Source organism: Neophocaena asiaeorientalis, unplaced genomic scaffold (genome assembly GCF_003031525.2).
Source record: "Neophocaena asiaeorientalis asiaeorientalis breed wild unplaced genomic scaffold, Neophocaena_asiaeorientalis_V1.1 scaffold50, whole genome shotgun sequence".
Taxonomy (NCBI): Eukaryota; Metazoa; Chordata; class Mammalia; order Artiodactyla; family Phocoenidae; genus Neophocaena; species Neophocaena asiaeorientalis.
In genome coordinates, this window is record NW_020172717.1 from 1343556 (window position 1) to 1367377 (window position 23822).

General features: G+C 35.9%; 1 protein-coding gene across 1 annotated transcript in view; it reads left to right on the forward strand.

Annotated features, from left to right (window-relative positions):
* Positions 1 to 23822, forward strand: part of RSRC1 (arginine and serine rich coiled-coil 1) — a 433291-nt gene that overhangs the window by 354884 nt on the left and 54585 nt on the right. Inside the window, exon 7 of the mRNA XM_024740166.1 lies at positions 11349 to 11417. Within this exon, the coding sequence (XP_024595934.1) occupies positions 11349 to 11417 (69 nt within the window). The remainder of the gene's footprint in view (positions 1 to 11348; positions 11418 to 23822) is intronic.

The following is a 23822-nucleotide window of genomic DNA, read 5'->3' on the forward strand; positions in this document are numbered from 1 at the left end:
CAGTCTGTCGCTCACCAGTAAAATTGATCATCAAAGCTTTTCTAATAAATGACATAGAAAAATTTCCAACAGAATAAAAAGAAAGGGCACATAAAGTAGATGCTTGCAAGTATGGGTAATCTTTAAGCCCACTTGGGGGTATAAGAATTAAGAGAAAATCCAGAAGACATGACATAGGTTAAAATAGTGAAAAAAAGCTTTTACTTTGGGAACTATTACAAAGTATACAAAAGGGAATTTTATATAAAAGCAAACAAACCCAAATCATTCAATATGTTCCAAATATTTATACTCCCACACTGGTGCTAAAAAAGTAGAAAAGGATTAGAAGATGCTGTATAAATTTTTAGTTTTCCATTTGTCATTTTCATTGTATCCATAATTTTTTACCATCACCACCATTTATTACTGTTTTAACAATTTGCAGAAGTAAATGTTAATGATCTTTTGAGTTATATATAACTTAAAGCATGAGATTCTACAGAATCATTTCTAGACTTCAGGATAATTATGCTTTAGAAGTAATGGTCCCTGTCTTCAAATATTCAAATGGGAGGTTTTTTTAAAAAAAGAAAAAGAAAATAATTTTATATGATGAAATACTTTTATACCTCAAAATCTGAGTTAGGGAAAAATTAAAATAAGTTGGTGGAAGCATTAGACTAGATTAGCATTTCCCAAAGTATATTCTTTTTTTTTTTTACGGTACGCAGGCCTCTCACTGTTGTGGCCTCTCCCATTGCGGAGCACAGGCTCCGGACGCGCAGGCTCAGCGGCCATGGCTCACGGGCCTAGCCGCTCCGTGGCATGTGGGATCTTCCCGGACCGGGCACGAACCCGTGTCCCCTACATCAGCAGGCGGACTCTCAACCACTGTGCCACCAGAGAAGCCCCCCAAAGTATATTCTTTGTTTATATTGCAGGAAAAGAATCATTCTTTGGTAAAAAACTAAGTTGGGGAAACACAGGCTAAACTAAGTTAAACAGGTTTTTCTACCTATAGAGTACCTCTTAGCTTTAAATTTGTTGATGAGCATTGTAGCTTTCCAGGAGGGAAGATTCAGTAGTGTGTTACCCAGTCTAATTCCACTGTGGAACCTTGTTTAAATGAAGAATCATGAGAAATTAGTATTCCATGGAACATGCTGTGTGTAATCTCAAAGATTCCTTCTAGCTCCAGACATTTATGATTTGCTGAGAATTCGCACTGCATATGATTTTTACTGTAACTTCATTCTTGCCTTGTCATTTTGAATTGATAAGGTCTCCCTGGCACTAGGCAGCACCCTTTAGGGATATAGCACTGTCCCTGGTTAAATGTCCCTTGGAGCCTGTGACAGCATACCTCCTGGCTTTCTACTACTGTTTATTCCAAGGCCCTTCTGGACTGGATTGTAACCGTAAAATAAAACATAAAATATAATTGAGCTGGTTCATGAACCAAATGATTGTCCTGTCCTCCTAACACTTATCCTATAATGGGCAGCCCAAGTATCACCTCTTCCTAGAAGTCTTCCCTGATCATATTCTCTTTCTTCATTACTTCCAAAGTACCTGTATACAGGTGTGTGTTTGGTTTTACGTTTCCCTCCCTATCTTGTCTTTAAACTTCTTCATCTCTCAATCCTTAGCATGTAGCTCGGCGATGAGGGTACAGTATTCTGCTGGAGAATTTTCTCTGTCATCTGTTTTATCTGGTTTGTAAATCTGTTTTGGATGGACACTCGAAGGAACTAATGAAAAGAATCCTGCTTGTAAGGTGATCTAGCAAAAATTAATATTTCTAGGGCATTTACTGTTGATGAATGATGGCTTTTTTTTTTTTTTTTTGCAGTAGCTCTGCAATCACTTCAGTTTCATGTTTGTGAAATAGTTTTTCAGTTGTAGTTACTGTTGAACCTGATGCTGTTTGAGGCAGATTCAGAATAATCATTTCAAATACAAGACATGACTGAACACTTTTACGTGTACACTTGTTTTTTTAAATTGTTTTCCTTCACCGTGCAAGACAGTTTATGTCTGTCAATGCATGTATTTGTTTTGTGTGCATTTGTATTGATATGTTCTCTTCTATGCTCTGTGTGCAAAAGAGGCAGAGGCACTGGGGAAGCTAATATTATAACTATAGCTATATAAGCTTTAAACATGCAGAAGGAGCAGCTATGTCCATGAGCAATTTTATCAATGAATTTGATAGTGTTAGCTAGTGAGTTTTTAGGTTATCTACTGTGTTGAGGTCTAGATAAGTACAGGAACTATAGGTAAAACCCAGCAAAAACATCTGAGAAAAAGCCTTCAAGATCACAGCCTATTAGGATTCTTTTAACATTACATTTTTATATTAATTATAATTTTATTCTTTCTGAAAGTCATTCTTGTTTCTTATCTAATACAAGTCTATTTTCTAAATGTTTTTTTTCTCTGTTGTCATTTTTAAGTTCATATCTAGACTTGTAGAAACATCTGGGGGTTGCTGTTTTCAAATAAGTAAAGAAATATAAGGCCTTTGCAATTCTGATGTTCCTAGTAATTTCATTTCGTTGGATTCAAAATTCTTGTCCTTTTTTCAACCAAGTTGTTAGATCTATAATGATTTACTTAAAAGCATATATGCCACTATTGATTCAAAGTTAATATAATTTGTCACATATTTTTATAAATTTCTTCCCATAAAACACAGACCACCACCTTTATTTATTTATTTATTAACATTTTTATTGGAGTATAATTGCTTTATAATGGTGTGTTAGTTTCTGCTTTATAACAAAGTGAATCAGTTATACATATACATATATCCCCATATCTCTTTCCTACTCCCTTGATCTATATTTCTGTATTTGTGTCAGTACCATACTGTCTTGATTACTGTAGCTTTGTAGTATAGTCTGAAGTCAGGGAGCCTGATTCCTCCCGTTCTGTTTTTCTTTCTCAAGATTGCTTTGGCTATTTGGGGTCTCTTGTGTTTCCATACAAATTGTGAAATTTTTTGTTCTAGTTTTGTGAAAAATGCCGTTGGTAGTTTGATAGGGATTGCATTGAATCTGTAGATTGCTTTAGGAAGTATACTCATTTTCACAATGTTGATTCTTCCAATCCAAGAACATGTTCTATCTCTCCATCTGTTTGTATCATCTTTAATTTTCTTTTATCAGTGTCTTACAGTTTTCTGCATACAGGTCTTTTGTCTCCTTCTGTAGGTTTGCTTTATTCCTAGGTATTTTATTCTTTTTGTTGCAGTGGTAAATGGGAGTGTTTCCTTGATTTCTCTTTCAGATTTTTCATCATTAGTGTATAGGACTGCAAGAGATTTCTGTGCATTCATTTTGTATCCTGCTACTTTACCAAATTCATTGGTTAGCTCTAGTAGTTTTCTGGTAGCATCTTTAGGATTCTCTATGCATAGTATCATGTCATCTGCAAACAGTGTTCCCATGTGATTTTGAATAATGTATATTCAGATAAAAGTTTCTCTATAAATAGTAACTTATACATGGAAGCAGTTCATTATTCTCTAATTTTGTTTACTATTTGCTTCCAAGTGAGTGAATAGGTAAGAAATAGGCTTTTAAAAAAGCATTAAACTAGAATTCACAGGCTCTGAATCTTAGTCCTTCTGACCTTTCGCTAATTATTTAAATTTCTTGGACCCTTTATTTCTTCATCAGTAAAATATGCAGATTAATAACTTACCTAGATAAAATACCCTTACTTAGAGTTTTTTGGGAAATGACTCTTTATTGTTTGTTTATATCATATCTGTTTTACTCACATTTTGTTTTAAAGCCTATGACAACATTTGAACTGAATAAACATGTGCCATGGTAAATGTAGTGGAAATAAAAAAATATTAGAAAAATTTCTCAAATGTATATTTATAACTAATCCAGTAAAGTCCATATACATGTGAAGGATGGGATGGACAATGCTAGATGTAATACTAGTATCCTGATTATAAATCATCCTGTTTTACAATCATTGCTTAAGATATTTTGACACAGCAGTGCCTATGAAATACCCTAGTGTCTTGGTCATTTTCTTAGTGTTAGTGTGAAAAACACTTAAGAATTATATTAAACTGAAATAAGCCAAGGTATACATTTTTCTAGATGTTTTTATTTGGAGTTCATTAGAACATTTCTCTCTGGGTTCCAAAACTGATATTAGAGTATCACAAAACTTCAATATCTTGAGAGAATAATTTTCTTAAGTTTGTAGACGGAGTATTAGGGTACATATATATTTTAAAATAAGGGTAATATAATAAAGAGCACACCTGTTGGATTTGGGTAGAAACCCTGCTCTGCCACATTCTAGCTTAGGCAAGTAAATTCAGTGTTTTCTATGCATACTTCCTGTCTTCTTTTTATTCATTTACATATATATTCATATACTTTGTTTTGCTCAGTAAATGGGATCCTGCTATATATTGCTATTCAACCTGCTTTTTTATTCTTAATATTTGTGTTGAAGATCTTTCCATATCATCAATACATACAAATCTATCTCAGTACCTTCTTAGATGGATATCGGAACATACGGATCTTCTATGCTTCTACCTCTATGACCTTGAAAAAGTTACTTTACTTCTCTACTTTACTTCAGTTCCCTCCTCTGTAAAATGGCGATAGAGCCAATATGAGAATAAGTGGTATACACACATGCATACAAACACAAAGCCACATAGTAAGCCTTCAATAAATGTTAGCTTTGATGATGATGATGATGTCATCACTTCATTTTCCTCTTATATGTAAATCTCTTTGTTCTTTTCTACTTCATTCAGGGAAAATTCCTCATTAGACCTTATAATACACTTATTTAATCTTCAGCTATATTCATCCTGCTCTTCAGCTCATGTATGGAGTTTTATTTTGATCATCAAAATTTAATTTCCAAGGACTTCCCTGGTGGTGCAGTGGTTGAGAGTCCACCTGCGGATGCAGGGGACATGGGTTCGTGCCCCAGTCCGGGAGGATCCCACATGCCACGGAGCAGCTGGGCCTGTGAGCCATGGCCGCTGGGCCTGCGCATCCGGAGCCTGTGCTCCGCAACGGGAGAGACCACGACAGAGAAAGTTCCACGTACTAAAAAAAAAAAAAATTTTTAATTTCCAAGATGCAATTAATATCTTCTCAAATCACTTTAAGGGTATTATATACACTGTTTGCCTTATTAACTCTCATTCCTCTGTTTAGTTGTTCTTTAGTGTAATTGTTATTTATGTTGTTTTGTTCGTTTTGTCTCAAGGGATTGGTTTTCCTTGAATGTCTGATAGTTCTAGGTTGGTCATTCATCTTTATATTTGACAATCCCTGTAATCCTGCCATTTCCGCTCATTATACCCAGTCTCCATTGATTGTATCAGGGAACAAGATGTGTTGCTTGTAAGGACACATTAGTAACTTGTCATCCCTTTGGGGAGTTAGTAATTATCAGCCCTTGCTTCACTGGGCCTAACACCTTCTACACTCACTGCTTTAACCTGTGGACAAACACTGCCTATATACCCATTCTTACCGTATACAGGAAGGTGCCATTGTTCAGCTGCTCCAGTCATAATTTCCCATTTGACATTTGCCGCAAGCCTACCTTCTTCCTGGTCTCCGCTGACTCTAAAATAAAAGCATCCCTGGACCTTCTCCAATGTCTGTATAGTCTTCTGAATATGATTGGGCTGTGATTTCCTCTAATCATTTCTCCATAGATCTGATCCCATCTGCTTTCTGTTTTCTAAGAATTCCTCAACATTTCTGGTCTGTTCATTGTGGTGCAGTGTCAGAAAATGGACTACCTATAGAAAAGAACTTCTGAATGAGGGTTGTTAACCCCTTATAAAAAATTTTTCTCTGGGAATCTTAATACAGTCCTTTTGAAAGTAGGAGATGAATTGAATACCTTCTCAGTCTTTTCATATTGTTGATTTCCTCTCATAAGATAGGCAAGGTACACAAACTGCTATAACAAACAACCCCCAATTTCAATGCCTTAAAACAAACTACTGTGTATAAAATAGATAAACAACAAGGATATACTGTATTGTAGAGGGAATTATACTCATTAACTTGTAATAACCTATAATGGAGTATAACCTGCAAAAATACTGAATCATTATGCTGTACACCTGAAACTAACACAATATTGTAAATCAGCCATATTTCAATGAGTAATATATATGCACATATGTATTATATATACATATATATTCGTTTTGTGCTTATATCACAATATAATGCAAGTCATTAGGAAAGCACTACTCCTTGCAGAAATTTGGTGACCCAGATTTCTTTTATCTTGTGGTTGGCCCTCCATGAGTCCTCTATTCAGCCAATGGATAGGGCAAGAGAATGAGGATGTATGGGAGTTTTTTGTAGACCAAGTATGGAAACATGATACACTTATATTCACACTTCATTGGTTGAATACAAGTGTATTCTTCAAGAAAGACTAGAAAATATAGTCTGCCTAAAGACTCATGAAGAAGGGAATGCTTAACAATTTCTGTCACACTTACTATGTGCCCTGCACTCAAGTAGATGCATATTTTCTCTACTGAAGGAATAAAGTATTGTTCATTCCATAAGGAAGGCACTGAAGTGCCTAAGAAGAAAGCAGGGAGCAGTCAGATCTATTTGAAGGCAAGGAGTGTTGATCAGGGAAGGTTTCACAGAAGAGGGTGTTGAACTAAAAATTTCTGATAAGGTTTTCTCAGTGAGAAAATAAGGTGAGCACTCCAGCAAGAACAAAGGCATGGCAATACAGACAGAAGGCAGTGTGGCCCCACAAGGCCATGCATCCTTGAAGTGATGAAGGAGAATTGATAAATAACGGACTTCCCTGGCGGTCCAGTAGTTAAGACTCCGCACTTCCACTGCAGGGGGTGTGAGTTCAATCCTGGTGGGGGAACTAAGATCCCACATGCAGTACAGCATGGCCAAAAAAAAAATTGGTGAATGATGAGGCTAGAAAGTTCATTGAGGTCAGACTGTGAAAGGCTTTAGAAGGTATGCTAAGGAGATTGGATTTACATATATTTGCACAGCAGGGCGCCTTCAGAGGTAGTGTGATGTGATAGTATTTAGAATGCTAGATTTATTTATTTTGTAATTGTTGAGCATTTCATTTCTACATACTGTGCTTGCTACTGGGGATACATAAAAGGAATACATTCCTTGCTCTGGTGGTAATATAAAGGGTTCATTAGAGGGATAGTATTAAAAGTACATAGATCAAATAGGAGCTCCTTTTTTTTTTTTTTAATATATTTATTTATTTATTTTTGGCCGTGTTGCGTCTTTGTTGCTGCACATGGGCTTTCTCTAGTTTCTGCAAGCGGGGACTACTCTTCATCGCGGTGCGTGGGCTTCTCGTTGCGGTGGCTTCTCTTGTTACGGAGCATGGGCTCTAGGCGCGTGGGTTTCAGTAGTTGCAGCACGTGGGCTCAATAGTTGTGGCTCACGGGCTCTAGAGCGCAGGCTCAGTAGTTGTGACGCACGGGCTTAATTGCTCCGCGGCGTGTGGGATCTTCCCAGACCAGGGCTTGAACCCGTGTCCCCTGCATTGGCAGGCGGATTCTTTATTTTTGGCTCCAGACGCGCAGGCCCAGCGGCCATGGCACACGGGCCCAGCCGCTCCGCGGCATGTGGGATCTTCCCGGACCGGGGCACGAACCTGTGTCCCCTGCATCGGCAGGCGGACTCTCAACCACTGCACCACCAGGGAAGCCCAGCAGGCGGATTCTTAACCACTGCGCCCGCAGGGAGGTCCCAGGAGCTCCTTTCTTATTCAAAGTGAAAAGAGATGAGGTCCTGAACATGAATATTGGCAATGAAAATGCAAAGGACTGGTTGGATTCTGGAGATAATCTGCGGAGTGGAATCTGATGGAACTCCTGGTCAGTCGATGTACTGCATGAGGATATGATTTGGAGGATAGTGTCACAAAGGTTTCTAACCTGAGAGAAAACGGGAAATACCCAGGAAAGAGGATCAAGTTTGAGGGAAAGATTATGATTTCAATCATGAACACGATTTTGAAATATCTATGTGGAGGTATTCAGGAAGTAATTGGGAAAAAACTTCTGATCGTCTGGAAAGAGGCCAGAACTGGAGCTATGATAGACACATGGGTTACATTTTAGACCTTCTATTTACAAGGCTGCATAGCAACAGAACTCCAAGAAATGAAAGGTGGGTAAAAGAGACAGCAGCCAAAAAAGGCTGATTGTTAGAATTAGGAGAACATTTTGATAAAGATGTGGTTGGTTAACTGTTTAAAAAAAAAATTGGAGAGATTATAGCAGGGTAAAACTGAGATAACCATTAGATTTGGCTATTATAGAGTTTTTAGGGACCATTACAAAAGCTGTGGGGGCAAAATCTAACAGGAACAAGAAAAGGCAGTAGCTGTTTGAAAGAAGAGTAAATATTGTACAGGATTTGTGAGACTTGAATGTATTTATAGTCTGAGGATAGAGAAGAGTGAGTTTGAACCTTGAGAAACAGAAAGAACCCTAAAGGGTATGGAAGGGAGTAGGTTCTAAAGCACAAGTGGATGGATTTACTTTCTGAAACAAGGCAAAAAAAGAAATAAGGACTGTTGAACATAAAAGTTTGGAGGTGAATGGGAGTGAAGCTGAGAAAATATAAGGGAGTCGAGGGAGCTGGTGTGAGGTTATTGGCACTTGCAGTGGAGAAAGTTTAGTAAGTTGTAGGAAACTTCCTTAGTAAGGAAGGCAACTGTGGATGCTGATTAAGAAGAAGCAACATGGAAGGATGCAGATTAATTTCTAAATCATTGGTTTCTAGTATAGCCAATAACATGTATATACCATTTCGTAGGGAGCTTCTGCAGCAAAAGTAGAAAAACTGGTCAGATGTGTTGGTAGCAGCTTGGCACAGCAACAAAGGAATCAGGGAGATGAGGATGTTGTTAAGTGTGGAATTGAAATGATGATCTTGGGGTTCAGGTTGGGTAGGGAAGGAAGCAAAGACAGGAGGGCACTGTTAGCCTGGGGAGTTTGGAAGAGCCAAGGAATTGGAGGTTTTGTACAAGGCTAGTGGAAAATGTAAGTACTTTTGGTAAATGATATGCTTTACCATAGATCTTGCTGTAAAGTCCAAAAGGACTGATCATAAATTGTAAGAATAGATCTTACCACTTACCAGTTGAGTTCTTTGGTATCAAATTTTGTGGTACAGCTAATGAGATTCCATATCGCCCATCTGTAGAATGGGATTGCCACAATTTAGAGAATATTAAAAATTTTAGGATAAACTAAGTCATGTATGAACGACCATATGTTCTTCCTTATTCACATTTAAATATAATACCATAAAGCAAAAAGGAAAAAAAGAATATTTCTTCCATATTCCCTTAATAATCGATGAGGAGTTTATCCTAATGACTCAGTTTGAATAAATGAGTTTTCTTCAGGTGAATTCATTCAGATCCTTTGTAGAGAACATACTGATTATTGATAAAATTTTCAAGTGTGTGTTTTTAAAATTAATTATTTATATTTTTACATAATTCAAAGTATTTTTATTTATACACACATATACATACTTGGGAATCTTGACTGACAGCCTGAAGCTCAATCACATAAAATATTTAACCACAGCACAAGAGCCATTTGCAGTTTAAAGAAAACCATATAAAACAATATTCCAATGAATTGTCCATGTATAGCAACAAATCAGTAAGAAAGGACAAACCAGCATAGTGAAATAGATAAATCAGATTTAGGCAGGGTAGTTTATTGAATTTAAATTGTGCCCAGTTGGCCCAAGAGCTATATATAAGCAATCCATCTTACGTTGTTAATGGAAGTTCTTGAAATCCACCTGATGTTTGCATTATTAAATTTCAGTCTAATGAGCTCTGCTAATACATATTGAAGACGGTTGTAAGGAGTAGAATGTGAATCTGAGCGGGATAATTTGAAGGAAACATAAGCTGAGCATTTTACATGACTCAAGGGGTATATCTACAATTACACATATAACCAAAATTGAATTTAAATGGAATTTCTATTATCCTTGTCCTTCTACCAGGGAGAATAAAGTGTAAATGAAGTAAAAGTCTTTAGAATTACTGGTGGTTTGTTTTTATTATCTAATTTAATAGATTCTTGCAATGATACAGAGTGGCATAAAAGTTTTAATATTTCATGACTTTAAATGCAGTCTAAGTATGTATTAAAGCTTGTAAATGGAAACAGATGTCTGTGTAATTGGATATAACACTTCACAACACCATTATATAAGTTTTACATTTTAAGAAACTGTCAATGATGACAGTGAAAACTCAAACTTTTGAAGAAAAATAGTTATGTATAAGGTGTGTATTTTCTTTAAATTACTCTTTTAAGCCAGGTTTTATACTTCAACAGGATATGCTGATTTTGCATAGGAAAAATATATGCAGCAAAAAGCTAAAGAGTAAGTGTTTTTATTTTTTAAATCACGGTTTACATTGCTGTTATCATTATAATAAAGGCTCATCCAAAGTTTAATGCTGGCACAGTTTGATTCTTTTTCTTTTGACAAGGCAATACTTTTTTAACTTAATATTTCATCAACTATAATGCTATTAGAGACTTATTTTCACTTAGTTCACTCATCAGGCAGTGAGCCGGCAATAAAGGAGAATCGCTCCTTTGAGACGTTAATGCTTTGGAATAAATGATGTGCTAGAACAGAAATTTAATTAATTTACAGAGTATATTGATAGTCCCTTGTTACTGTGCTGTATATTTTTAATCTTCTCTAACATCTGTAGTAAAGTGTTTGAAAACCCCTGCAGTTGAGCAACTAGTAGATAAGTAATAAGGGAAGAGGTTTCTAGAGGGAAAAAGATTCTTTTTACCAAATGCTGTCATAACATGAATAAAGAACTGCTACTATGATATGCAATGAAAAAAAATAATATGCTACCTAATTTGATACTGTTCCAAAGATGTACCAAGCTTCTTATATTTCAAATGTGAATTGTAGCTTAAGAACTTTCCCCCAAAGTTTAAAACAGGTGCATTACACTGACAAATCAGATGACTTTTAATGACCAACAGTTTTTCCCAGCTTATATGCCATCATTAAACTTCTGTTGCTTAAATTCTCTTTCTATTTTGTGCAAAGATTATCTTGAATTAAGCTTCAAAGATTCTAAATAAATATTGTAAATAGTCTGAATAAAGATTGTAAAAGGTATATTTCAGATTTTCAGCCATTTTTTTTCCTTCTGACTACTTCACAAGAAATATGTAATGAATTTATTTTCCCTTTTCCCAGTATTTTCATCCACGATATAGGCATAAAATAAGTGCAGAAATTTTATTGTTTTTGTTTCAGCAAAAGCTGATGAAGCATTGAAAGCCAGAGAAAGAAATGAAGAAGAAGCAAAGAGAAGAAAGGAGGAAGGTAAAGACATGTGTTCATTTTGTTTCAAAGAAGTCATAGTGAGGAGTCACTGTTTGCATGATTCTCTTCATTCTCTTCATAGAATATAATCAAGTGCTTTAGGGGATACCTCATGCTACTTCACGAACCTAAACTATGACACAGTGTATCACACTGTATTCAATGTCTTGGACACTGATGTTTTCTAGCATAAGATTAGTTTATAAGCATCCTAGTGATAAGCATCTGGGCAGACTGGAAAGATACAAAATTATAAAGTGGAGCTGGTGTTGGTTTCTTTCCTTCTAACTTTTATCTTAAATTATCAAAATCAGTCATAAAAATGGATTGAAAATTTTGAAATATTTTAGCAGTGATGAAGAAGAATCCCCTTGCCAACACGACTTTACATAAAAAAGCTGTTAAGAGGTAACAATAAAATATGAAATGTCAAATGTCAGTCAATTCAGACTAAGAAATTCATCATAATTTTTGTAGATTATTTCTTTAAATAACATTGAAGCCACCACCCAAGAATATTACACAAAGAAATCTAACACATTTTTATCTCCTCTAACAAATTTGTATTTCCCCTTTAGTTTGCTATGATTTGTGTAAGTGAAAATTTCGCCTGTTTCCTTCTTAGAGGCTTTGTATATACTGTTGTAAATTACAGTGCTTAAAGCAAGATCCACACAACTCTTTCTCAGTCAGTTAGTGGATGATGCATTTGGACTGACAATCATGTCACTCTGCTGGCTAATTAGCAGAATAACTGTTTCCTCTGTGAGCTTTCAAGGAGTTGAAGCCTGATACTGTGTCCCAAAATACTGGTTTTGAGTGCTGTTGTCTAAATCTGAAAGTTGAGAATTTTTCCTTAGCGCATACCTTCTATTATGACAAGCAGAAAAAATTTACACCCCCAACTTACAAATGGAAGCTGAGATGTTATGGAACCTAAAATGTTTTAAGTATGATGGTTTAGAATGCTTAATAGCAGCATTCCGTCAGAGCCAAGCCCTCAAAGCAAATCCAAAAAAACAAACAACAACAAAACCCTGTAGATTTAGGTGGCAGAACACTACAAATAAGTAGATTCGAACTAAATGTGAACTAATTTATACATATAAATGTATATATAGAATTCACCTTATTTGACCCCCTTAAATCCTGACTTTATACTCTTTTCCTAGGTCAACTAATTTTATGGTGTATTAAGAAAACAAGTGAATTCCACTGGCAAAAATCCTCTGTAGAATTCTGTTCTTTTGGCTTTCTGAAGTGCATATTTTGGTATTGTTAGTGGAAACAATCTATCTGATTTCAGTTATGCTTATGGTCACCCGTAGTACAAATAGATATAATAATAGATGCAAAGTAGTCTAAGCAAATTATAATATTTTAGTACCACTATGTTATGTGGTATTCTGATCAGTGTAACTAATTAATAACATAATAGTGCTTATAAAACACTGTGGTGCTATAAATTATAAGTGTGGCACTTATTATCAACCAACACAGTGAATATATGTTGCGATAGTTATTAGTGTAATTCCATTAATTCAGATCTTAATCGGAGTCATAACCAGTTGAAAACGGATGACACTGATGTGATAACCACAGATACTGAAATTGCTAGGTGATTTATTGTTATGAAAAAATATATAATATGAATGCTTGCCCTAGTAACTGTTTCCTCTGTAAGCTTTCAAGGAGTTGAAGCCTGATATTGGGTTCCAAAATACTGGCTTTAAGTGCTCAAAGAAACTTTAATACTTCAGAACCCCTCATTTACATGATGTCAATTGATATTTCTAATGGTGTCGCTCTTTTTTGTTTCATTAAATTAGTTCTAAACATCTTTTAAAAGAATTTTAAAATATTTAGGTAACTATAGGTACTGAAGGTTATATTGTAATTCTTTTGAAAATATTTTTTCATTTAGACATTCACTAAGTCAAACTGACCCTGCACATAGCCTGTGATATACAGTAACCTTTTCCATTTCAGTACCTGAGAATTGTTAAAAAAAAAAGCACAACCCTCCAATCATAGCTGTTTTAATTAGCATCTTTTTAAACGTATCATTCTAACTAGAATATAAACTTTAGGATTGTAGAGGATTTAGTTAGTATCCACGATGCCTAGCATGTAGTAGATACACAGTTTCTTAATTATTTTACAACTGAATGAATGGACGAATGAATGACCAGTTTACCCTTCCTTCTTTTAAATCCATGCTTAAATAACTTAACTTGAGCTTGCCGTTGATTCCAAATAACATCATTGAAAGTATAACCCAACCTTGTTATGTCTTTTCACTAAGATAGGACCTCACTCATTAGACTGTTTCTCTAAAGAGTTACAACCATTCAAAAAGAAATCAGTGAATTTCAAAATACTATCAATATTTGCTAGTATGGATTTATCAAGTCTTTACCTGAGCTCACTGAATTTTCTGTGCATCCAAAAAACATAGGAAAATTATTATCACAAATGTTGAAGAAAAATTCTACTGGTAAAACAACCTATATGACACTAATTTTGAAGGATAAAAGGTGTGTTTCATTAAGTAGGTTTCCTTTGCCTATATTTTGTGGGTGAAAGCAAATTACTAGCCAGATTCTTTGTTGCTGTTGTTTGCTTCCAGAATTTTTTTCTTATAAGTTGTCTAAATACTTGAATGCTATCAAATTAAACTTCCCTGAAAATGATTAATGTATAAGCTACATTTATTTTATTTCATATTAGTCTAGCTGCAAATTGAAACCTGAGATACATCTGTATGTGTATGTGTGTATACTTCTGCATCTGAAAGAATAATAATCCTTTATTTTTAACCTATAAGCCACTAGAAATTCAGTCTATTACATCATTGATACAATTCGTCTCTTAATTTCTCAGCATGCTGATATGCAGCACAGGGTTGAAAGCATTGTTAAAATGTAGATAAATGTTATCTGCCCAGCTCTCTCTATCCATTCTCTGTCATCTCAAAAAAGCTATTGTATTAGCATAGCAAGATCTGTGCCTTGCAAATACATTCTGACTATTGTGCAGTCCTTTTCTTTGAGTGTTCTTAAATCAATATAATTACGTTTGCCAGTATTGTATCCAAGATAAAAGTCAGGCTACTCACCAAAACTTGTCCAGAGTAACCATTTTGCCTTCCACTCTTGAAGCAGTGATACCCCATTTAGAGTGCCCTTCATGGTCCTTACACAGCTCAGTTGATTGTCCACCTATTGAATATCACTATACATTTGCATGGACCCTCTTTTTTGAACCATTTACTCTCCAACTCTTTCCATTTTAGCTGAATTATATAAAGGTTACATTATTTCATAAAAGTTAGCAATATTTAAAGTTTGGGTTTATAGTTTCCTTCTTTAAAAATAAGCATTTTTTCTAACTGTATTATATTTTAGAAAAATTAAATCTTTCAGTTCTGTTTTCCTTTTTATTCTTTGTCCTAATAAATGCTTGACTTTGACTTTCTCTTTTTCTCTGTATGTATTTGAAAATGTTCTGACTATATATAATTAAAAATTATTTCAACTTTTCTCCTTTTGATTTCTTTCTATATTATTGAATGCTTTAGCATAACTGCTTAGGTTTTCTGTATTCTATTTTATGTTTAATATAGTATGCATTTAAGTGTTCTAATTATGTTTTAAATTCACTTATAAGCATTATTGTCTTTCTTTGCATTTTGACTTCTCTCTAATATGAATTTCACATTTGTGGCATAAGTATAGTGGTTTGTAAATTCTTTTCCCCCTTGTGTTTATTCAGAATAGCCCTACCCATTGGTTAGTTTTCTGCTTCAAATATTGTTGTTTCCAAAAGCGTTAGGCAACCTATTCTAAATTATTCCTGGAAATGGTGGACAGTGACAATACGAACATAATATTAGGTGATTCAAGTGAAGACTTAGATTTTTGTTTAAGTTGAAATCCATCAACCCTTTTGCCACATCTGCTTGACGAGAAGTAAGAGATTAGCCTTAATTTCATCTTTTCTGTTATTGTTAATCCTTTGGCAAATCTGGGGGTAAAAAGTACTAGTAACTGAAAAGAAAAAAGGAGGTGCCAGGCAATGTTCTAAGTACTTTACCTGTTTTAACTCTCTTAGTCCTCATGAATTCTGAGGTTTGTGCTGTTATTATCCCTGTACTGTAGGGAGGATAGGAAACTAAGGCATAAGAACTTGCTCTATAGCTAATAAGTAGTGAAGGCAGTACACAGACCCAGGAGTATGACTCCAGTACACATTCCCCCTCTTTAAATAGCCTGGATAAATCACAACCCTACGATCAGTGTTCAAATATAATATGATTTAAATCCCTCTTCCTCTGTCCTTTGCCTTCCTCTCTGGATCTCACCCTCTAGCTCTTATGTACTTGTTTACTGTTTTTTGTGTGTACTCAGATAGATCTGTACCCATTTTATGTTGCCTCACTTGTGTTTCTGGGACCCCAGAAAGTGAGATACTCGTCAGAGACAGTTTGTCAAGGTATCCATGTCCTTTTCCCATAATCTCTATCTGCTTTTCTCCCCAGTGACTGGCTGGTCTGTGTGAGACACTCACTTGTCAAGTCCACACCATCCTTCAGAGCCTGGACCGGAGCCAAATCTACCCTTTCTCAGAGGTCCTAGCTCTCCCATGCTTCGAGGTCCCTAGCATAAAGCACACTTGGCACCACATCTTACCACACCCATAGAGAGAACTGTTCTAATTCCTCTTTCCCTCCACTGTGGCTCCTTGCCTAAGACCAGAGAAGAAGATGAATATTTGGGGTTCTGAGGCATCCTTTATTCCTTCTGGACACCCTTTATAAGAGGGTTAGAATGAAGTTAGAAGGGTAAATTTAACAGGTGCAGGGGTATCACTTAGGAGTCAGTGTTTATTTGGCATGTTGCCATAAGTGGTTAGGTAGAAATAAGGATTGTCCTTTCTTGCCCTCTCCTGAATTGGCTACTCATTACAATACACAGTATGATTTCCTTCTTAGGTTTAAACATTTGAAAGTTTACCCCGTTCCCCTCTTTGTCTTTCTTTATTAGATAGTTCCATTCCAAGATTTTAAATACCCTTTTAGGAAATTTGTGTTCCCATGTATCAGATTTAATAATTCTACATCTGTCATATTGTAGTATTTTTTATGTATCTATATAGCCCTTTAACACATTAGCTCTAATGTTAGAGAGCTGCTTTCTTTAAGAGGAGAATTAATCTGCTTAGCTAGGATGCATTGCTTTATTCCATATTTTTTCCTCAAGTTCTTATTTAGTCAAAAATTACTCAAGAACAAACACTCAGTTATTTAGCCTAGCCATCTGTCTTATTTCCTTCAGCAGTGATTTGTCCTTTATAGTTCCCTTGATTCCATGTCTGCAAGAACTTGATTGTTAAATATTTTAACCCTTCTTTTGTATATAGTTTTATCTGTGCCATATTATAGCATCAGCTATCCTCAGTTTTGACGCTTCCAGTAAATGTGTGCTAATTCATTTTTAACTTTTTAACAAAGCAAAGGATCCTTCCTAATAGCTCACTAATAATGTTTGTGCTTCATATGTACTCAGCTGTACTCTGTATGGACTTGGAAGCTGATTTAGATCACATTTTACTTATTTTCAGTAAGGTGTTCGTGTATATGAATGCAGATACACGGATATCTGTTTAACCATTTTTAGACCTCCAGTGACTGACCATCATGTATTTGCTTACCATTTTAAATATTTTCTGTGTTCTACACACACACAAATTTCAAGACCAGCTCAGAGCTACAGCTTTCTTTTCAATCAGCTATTTGCAATATAAATTAAACATTAGAAAGCTGACATACATATTGAATTCCCACAGGATTGTGCCATCCTGGAAGTAACCTAGGGGAGCCATTGCAATATATGGAGTCAATTGTACCCTAGTGGAAATAGCCCTATCCTTTTGTAGCTGAAGTATGAGAATGAAGTTCAGAGTCCCAGCCCTGCCATTTACTGGCTCTGTGACTAAGTCCCTTAACTTCACTGTGACTCTAAAGTGAGAAAGATGATAAAATCTATCTAGAATTGTTATGAATAGAAATGCATAAAGTATTTAAAAATCATTTCACAACTACACAGTAGTGTATAAATATAAATTTTTATTATTCAGAATTGCAATACAAGGAGTATCTTCCTTTTATCGTTCATTCCTTTGATAGCTTTTATCAATTTAAAAAATATACCAACCATCTGATGCATGCTGGGTACTGTTTAAGCCATATGAAGAGAGCAGTGAAAAAGGAAATCAAGGCCCCTGCATTCAAAGAGCTTACATTGTAGAGGGCGAAGACAGAAAATAAATATGAGAGCAGTGAAATACAGTAAATTCAAATAGGGGTAATGTTTTCTCATCCTCTGTATGATCTTAAGTGGTCGCTTTAAACCCAGTTTCCCAATCTGTTAATAAGGGTGATAATAATCTATCTACCATCTAAGGAGGTGGTTGTGATACACTAGATATGAAACCATTTTATAGACTTTATAAAATATTAATCATTGCTCTTTTATTATTATTTTTTTTAATACTTTAGCACTTCTCAGTGATCCATAGATGAAAAAGGAAATCACAGTGGAAAATATAAGACCACATATCAAGATTTATGGGATAAAGATGATTTGGTAGGACTAGCTTATTTGAACCCACCCTCCTTCTGAGAATAGATAGAAAATCTGGTCAAAATATTAAAACATATGTTTGAAGGCATGAGAGAGTTACAAAGATGGTGGGGAAGTATGGGTCCCAGTTCAAAGAAAATAAGGTGAGCTCAACAGTTGGAGCCAGTTTTCCCCTAGAGATGATTCCAGTAGTGGCATCTATCTGCCAATTCTTAAAAAGGTCACTGAAAGGCTAAGAATCTGGGCAGAGCTTTTGAGAGCCTCATGGAGCTACAAGGACAAAAATCTAGAGTTCAGGGCCAGTCAAGGAAGGGAAGACCTGATAAAAACCACCAGGCTTTCGGTTGGGATCTTAATAGGTTATTCCCTGAAAGTAAGGATGAACCAGAAATAGACAAGCACCCATGGGGGCTGAAGCCCAGTTTTGAATCATCTCAATTCCTGACTGAATTAAGATGATTCAAGATTGCTAGTGCCCCTACATCATCAAAAAATCTACAAACAATAAATGCTGGAGAGGGTGTGGAGAAAAGAGAACCCTCTTGCGCTGTTGGTGGGAATGTAAATTGATACAGCCACTATAGAGAACAGTATGGAGGTTCCTCAAAAAACTAAAAATAGAACTACCATATGACCCAGCAATCCCACTACTGTGCATATACCCAGAGAAAACCATAATTCAAAAAGAGTCATGCACCCCAATGTTCATTGCAGCTCTATTTACATTAGCCAGGTCATGGAAGCAACCTAAATGTCCATCAACAGACAAATGGATAAAAAAGATGTGGTTCATATATACAGTGGAATATTACTCAGCCATAAAAAGGAACGAAATTGGGTCATTTGTAGAGAAGTGGATGGACCTAGAGACTGTCACACAGTGTGAAATAAGTCAGAAAGAGAAAAACAAATATCGTATATTAACGCATATATGTGGAATCTAGAAAAATGGTACAGATGAACTGGTTTGCAAGGCAGAAATAAAGGCACAGATGTAGAGAAGAAACATATGGACACCAAGGGGGAATGGAGAGGGGTGGGATGAATTGGGAGATTGGGATTGACATATATACACTAATATATATAAAATAGAAAACATGAAAACCTGCTGTATAGCACAGGGAATTCTGCTTCACTTCACTGTACAGTAGAAACTAACACAACATTGTAAAACAGCTATACCCCAATTTTAAAAAAAAGATTGCTAGTGCCCCTAGCCAATTACCAAAGCAGATATAAATTTTTTCTGGAAGAAGGGAGCATTATCCTAAGCCTCAAATTATCTTTGCAATTGTTCCTCTATGATATCCATTAAGAATAACCAGGCATATGAGAAAACAAGACAAGATGAAGAACAATGAGGACAAAACAAGAGGACAACAGAAAAAACAGTCAGTAGGGACAGATTCATAGCAGATCAAGATAATGGGGTTGTTAGATGCAGATTTTAATATTACTCTGCTTAATATGTTCATGGAAATAAAAGACAATACTAAGAATTTCAGGTGAGAAACGGAAACTAAAAAATTTAAAAGAAAGTATTGAACTGAAAAATATATTAACTGGGGCTTCCCTGGTGGCGCAGTGGTTGGGAGTCCGCCTGCCGATGTGGGGGACACGGGTTCGTGTCCCCATCCAGAAGGATCCCACATGCCGCGGAGCGGCTGGACCCGTGAGCCATGGCCGCTGGGCCTGCGCGTCCGGAGCCTGTGCTCCACAACGGGAGAGGCCGCAACAGTGAGAGGCCCGCGTACCACAGGAAAAAAAAATAATAATAATATATTAACTGAAATCAAGAACTTAATGAGGGCTTAAGTTTCAACAAGGCAGAGCAGAAGAAAAGAATTAGAGAGTTGGAAGATAGATTAGAAGAAAGCATCTTGAATGAAGCACTGAAAAACAACAGAATGGAAAGTACAGGAAGGAGAAAGAAACAGAGGTAATATGTGTTATGTAAGAATTAGTCCTACTACATTTCAATTCAATATAAAATTTTACCTATTTTTACCTTCATAGCATCCTAAATATTTTAGATTAAAAATGAGATTCTCTATTGTGTTCTTTCTTAACATAAAAAATATCTAATACAGCTCCTCTATAAAATTAATTTAAAATTTGGCCTAACAGTAAAATTTTCTTTATTGAGATACAGATTGACATGTAATATAGTATAAGGTTAAGGTGTACAATGTGTTGATTTGATATATTGAAATATGATTACCATCGTAGCATTATCTAACACCTCACATAATTATTATTTTTTTTGTAGTGAGAACAATTAAAAACTAGTCTCTTAGCAGCTTTTAAGTTTATAAAAAAGCATTGTTGATTATAATCACTATGCTGTTTATTATGTCTCCAGAACTTACTTATCTACTAGCTGCAAGTTTGTATCCTTAAATAACACCTCTCCAATTCCTCAACCCCAGCCCCTGGTAACCACCATTCTACTGTTTTTAATGAGTTTGGCTTTTTGGATTTCACATATAAGTGATATCAGACAGTATTTGTCTTTTTCTGTTTGACTCATCTCAGTATAATGGCCTCGGGTCCATCCATATTGTCACAAATGGCAGGATTTCCTTCTTTCTCATGGCTGAATAATATTCCATTGCATACATATATAAACCACATCTTCTTTATCCATTTATTCATTGACAGGCACTTAGGTTGTTTCCATATCTTGGCTATAGCTAATAATACGTCAATAAAAATGGAAATGAAGATATCTTTTCAATGCCCTGTTTTCGTTTCCTTTGGATATGCACTCAGAAGTGGGATTTCTGGATCATATAGTAGTTTTATTTTTAATTTTTTGAAGAACCTCCTTACTGGTTTCCATAGTGGCTGTACCAATTTACATTCCCACCGCCAGAGCACAAGCATTCTCTTTTCTCCACATCCTTGTCAGCACTTATCTCTTGTGCTCTTGATGATAGCCATTCTGACAGGTGTGAGGTGATATCTCAATGTGGTTTTGGTTTTCATTTCCTTAATGATTAGTGATGTTGATGATGTTCATGTACCTGTTGGCTATTTGGGTGTCTTCTTTGAAAGAATGCCTATTGAGTTCCTCCACTCATTTTTTTCTTATTGAGTTACATGAGTTCCTTATTTATATATATTGGATATTAACCCCTATTCAGTATATGGTTTGCAAATATTTTCTCCCATTCTGTAGGTTGCCTTTTCATTTTGTTGATTGTTTCTTTTGCCGTGCAGAAGCTTTTTAGTTTGTTATATTCCCTCTTTATACTTGCTTTTGTTATTTGTGTTTTTGGTGTGTATCCAAAAAGTCATTGCCACGACTGTATAAATTTGTCGTACATATTTATGACTGTTATATCTTCTTGATGAATTGACCCCTTTGTCATTATATAATGTCTTTCTTTGTTGCTTGTTACTGTTTTTGGCTTAAAGTATTTTATCTGATATAAGTACAGCTACTCCTGCTTCCTTCTGGTTTTCATTTGCATGGAATATCTTTTTCCATCCCTTCACTTTGAGCCTGTGTGTGTCCTTAGATCTGAAGTGAGTCTCTTGTAGACAGTGTATAGTTGGATCTTGTTTTTTTTAGCCATCCAGCCTCTCTGTGCTTTTTAATTGCTGAATTCAATCCATTTACATTTAAAGTAATTATTGATATGGACAGACTTACTAATGCCATCTTATTAGTTGTTCTCTGGCAGTTTTGTGGTTGCAGTGTTTCTTTTTCCCCCTGTGATTTTCCCTGGTGGTCTTCTCTGTTTCCCCTTTCTTTATCTTTTATGAATCTACCTAGTTTTTTGCTTCGTGGTCACTATGAGGCTTATATAAAACACCTTATAGATAAAACAATCCACTTTAAGCTGGTAGCAGCTTAACATTGATCACATACAAAAGCCTCACCCTCTCCCTCCCCTCGTGTTTTTGATGTCACGATTTACCTTTTTATATTGTGTATTTTTTAACAAGTTATAGTAGCTATAGTTATTTTTAATACTCATTTCCTTTAACCTTTATAATATAGTTAAGTGTTTAATACACCACCCAATTACAAAATTAGGGTTTCCGAAATCTCACTATTTACCTTTACCAGTGTGTTGAATACATTCATATGTTTTCATGTCACTAATTAACATCCTTTTTTTTTCATCTTGAAAAACTCCGTTCAGCATTTCTTGCAAGACAGATCTAGTGGTGATAACTTCCTTAGCTTTTGTTTGTCTAAGCAAGTCTTTATTTCTCCTTCACATCTGAAGCATAAACTTTGCTCTATAGGGTATTCTTGACTGACAGGGGTTTTTTTCTTCAACACCTTGAATATGGCATTCTACTCTTTCCTGGCCTATAGGGTGTCTGCTGAGAAATCTGCTGGTAGCCTGATGGGAGTTTCCTTTGTAGGTTATAATTTTTTTTTTTCCTCCTCTCTGGCTGCCTTCAGAATTCTCTTTATCTTTGATTTTGACAGTTCATTACATTGTGTTTTGGAGAAAGTCTTTTTGTATGGATAAGAGGGTAATCTGTTAGCTTCATAAATATGAATGTCTTAGTCTCCCCCCAGGTTTGGGGAGCTCTCAGCTACTATTTCTTTAAATAAACTTTCTGCCCTCTTCTTCCTCTGGAACCCTAATTATTCTAATATTTGTACGTTTGATCGAGTCCCATAGATCACGTAGGCTTTCTTTGCTCTTTTTCATTCTGTTTTCTTTGTTCTCCAACAACTATTCTTTCAAAGTTCCTTACCTCTAGCTCACTTATTTTATCTTCTGCTTGGTCTGCTGTGATATAGATGCTCTCTATTGTTTTTTTGTTGTTGTTCCATTTTGCTCATTGAATTCCTCAGCTCCCGAATTCCTGCTTAGTTCTTTTTTTATGATTTGTGTCTCTTTACATTTATCATTTGTTCATGTATTATTTTCTGATTTTGTTGAATTGTCTTGCTTTCATGTAGCTTGTTGAGTTTTTTCAAAACAACTTTTTTGAATTCTATATCAGCTAGGTCACAAAATTCCAATGAGTTCAGTTACTGGAGGATTATTTTTATCTTTTGGTGATATGTGTCATTGATTTTTCACATTCCTTATAGTTTTGCATTACTGCTTTTGCATTTGAAGTAGCATACACCTCCTGAAATCTTTACTAGTTGCCTTCAGGTGGCATATACTGTTTTTTGGTCCTATTATATCTGAAATTTTCTCTGACCTTGTATGGATACACCTGCTCCACACTTCTTGCTCTCTCTTGTGGTAGAATCCTTAAGCTTTTATGTCTTCTCTGGTTCTTACTGTTCACCAGACTGACTGCTGGAAACTTCTCTTTCGTTTTCCGAAGGTGGCGCTACAGCTCATGTTTGTGGTTTCTTCCTTGTCCACAGACCCTGGTCTGCTTTTCTGAGAGCACTCCATTTACCAGTGGTGCTGTACACTTGGGAGCGCACACAAGGAGCTGGCTGCAGAGTTGGAGGAGGTGTGGGTTTAGCACTTGTAGCATTGGGGGTACCCGTAGGCCCAGTGGGGGGATCCTCAGGTGAGGTTCTTCCAGATGCCCATGGGCAGACTTCCCCCTGAAGTCCTGAGGCAGTCACCCATAACTGCATCCCTGTAATGCTTTGTGACATTCTTATCTTCCTCTTTCCTGATATTCTCCCTCCACTGTGTCATGGAGTTCCTACCTTAGTACTCTGGGTGCTGCTGATGAGAAACAGGTTTCTCCAGGCTTTCCCCAGCAGCATCCCACACAGCTGTGGATGCCGAGCACTCACTCACTGCTTTCCCTTTCC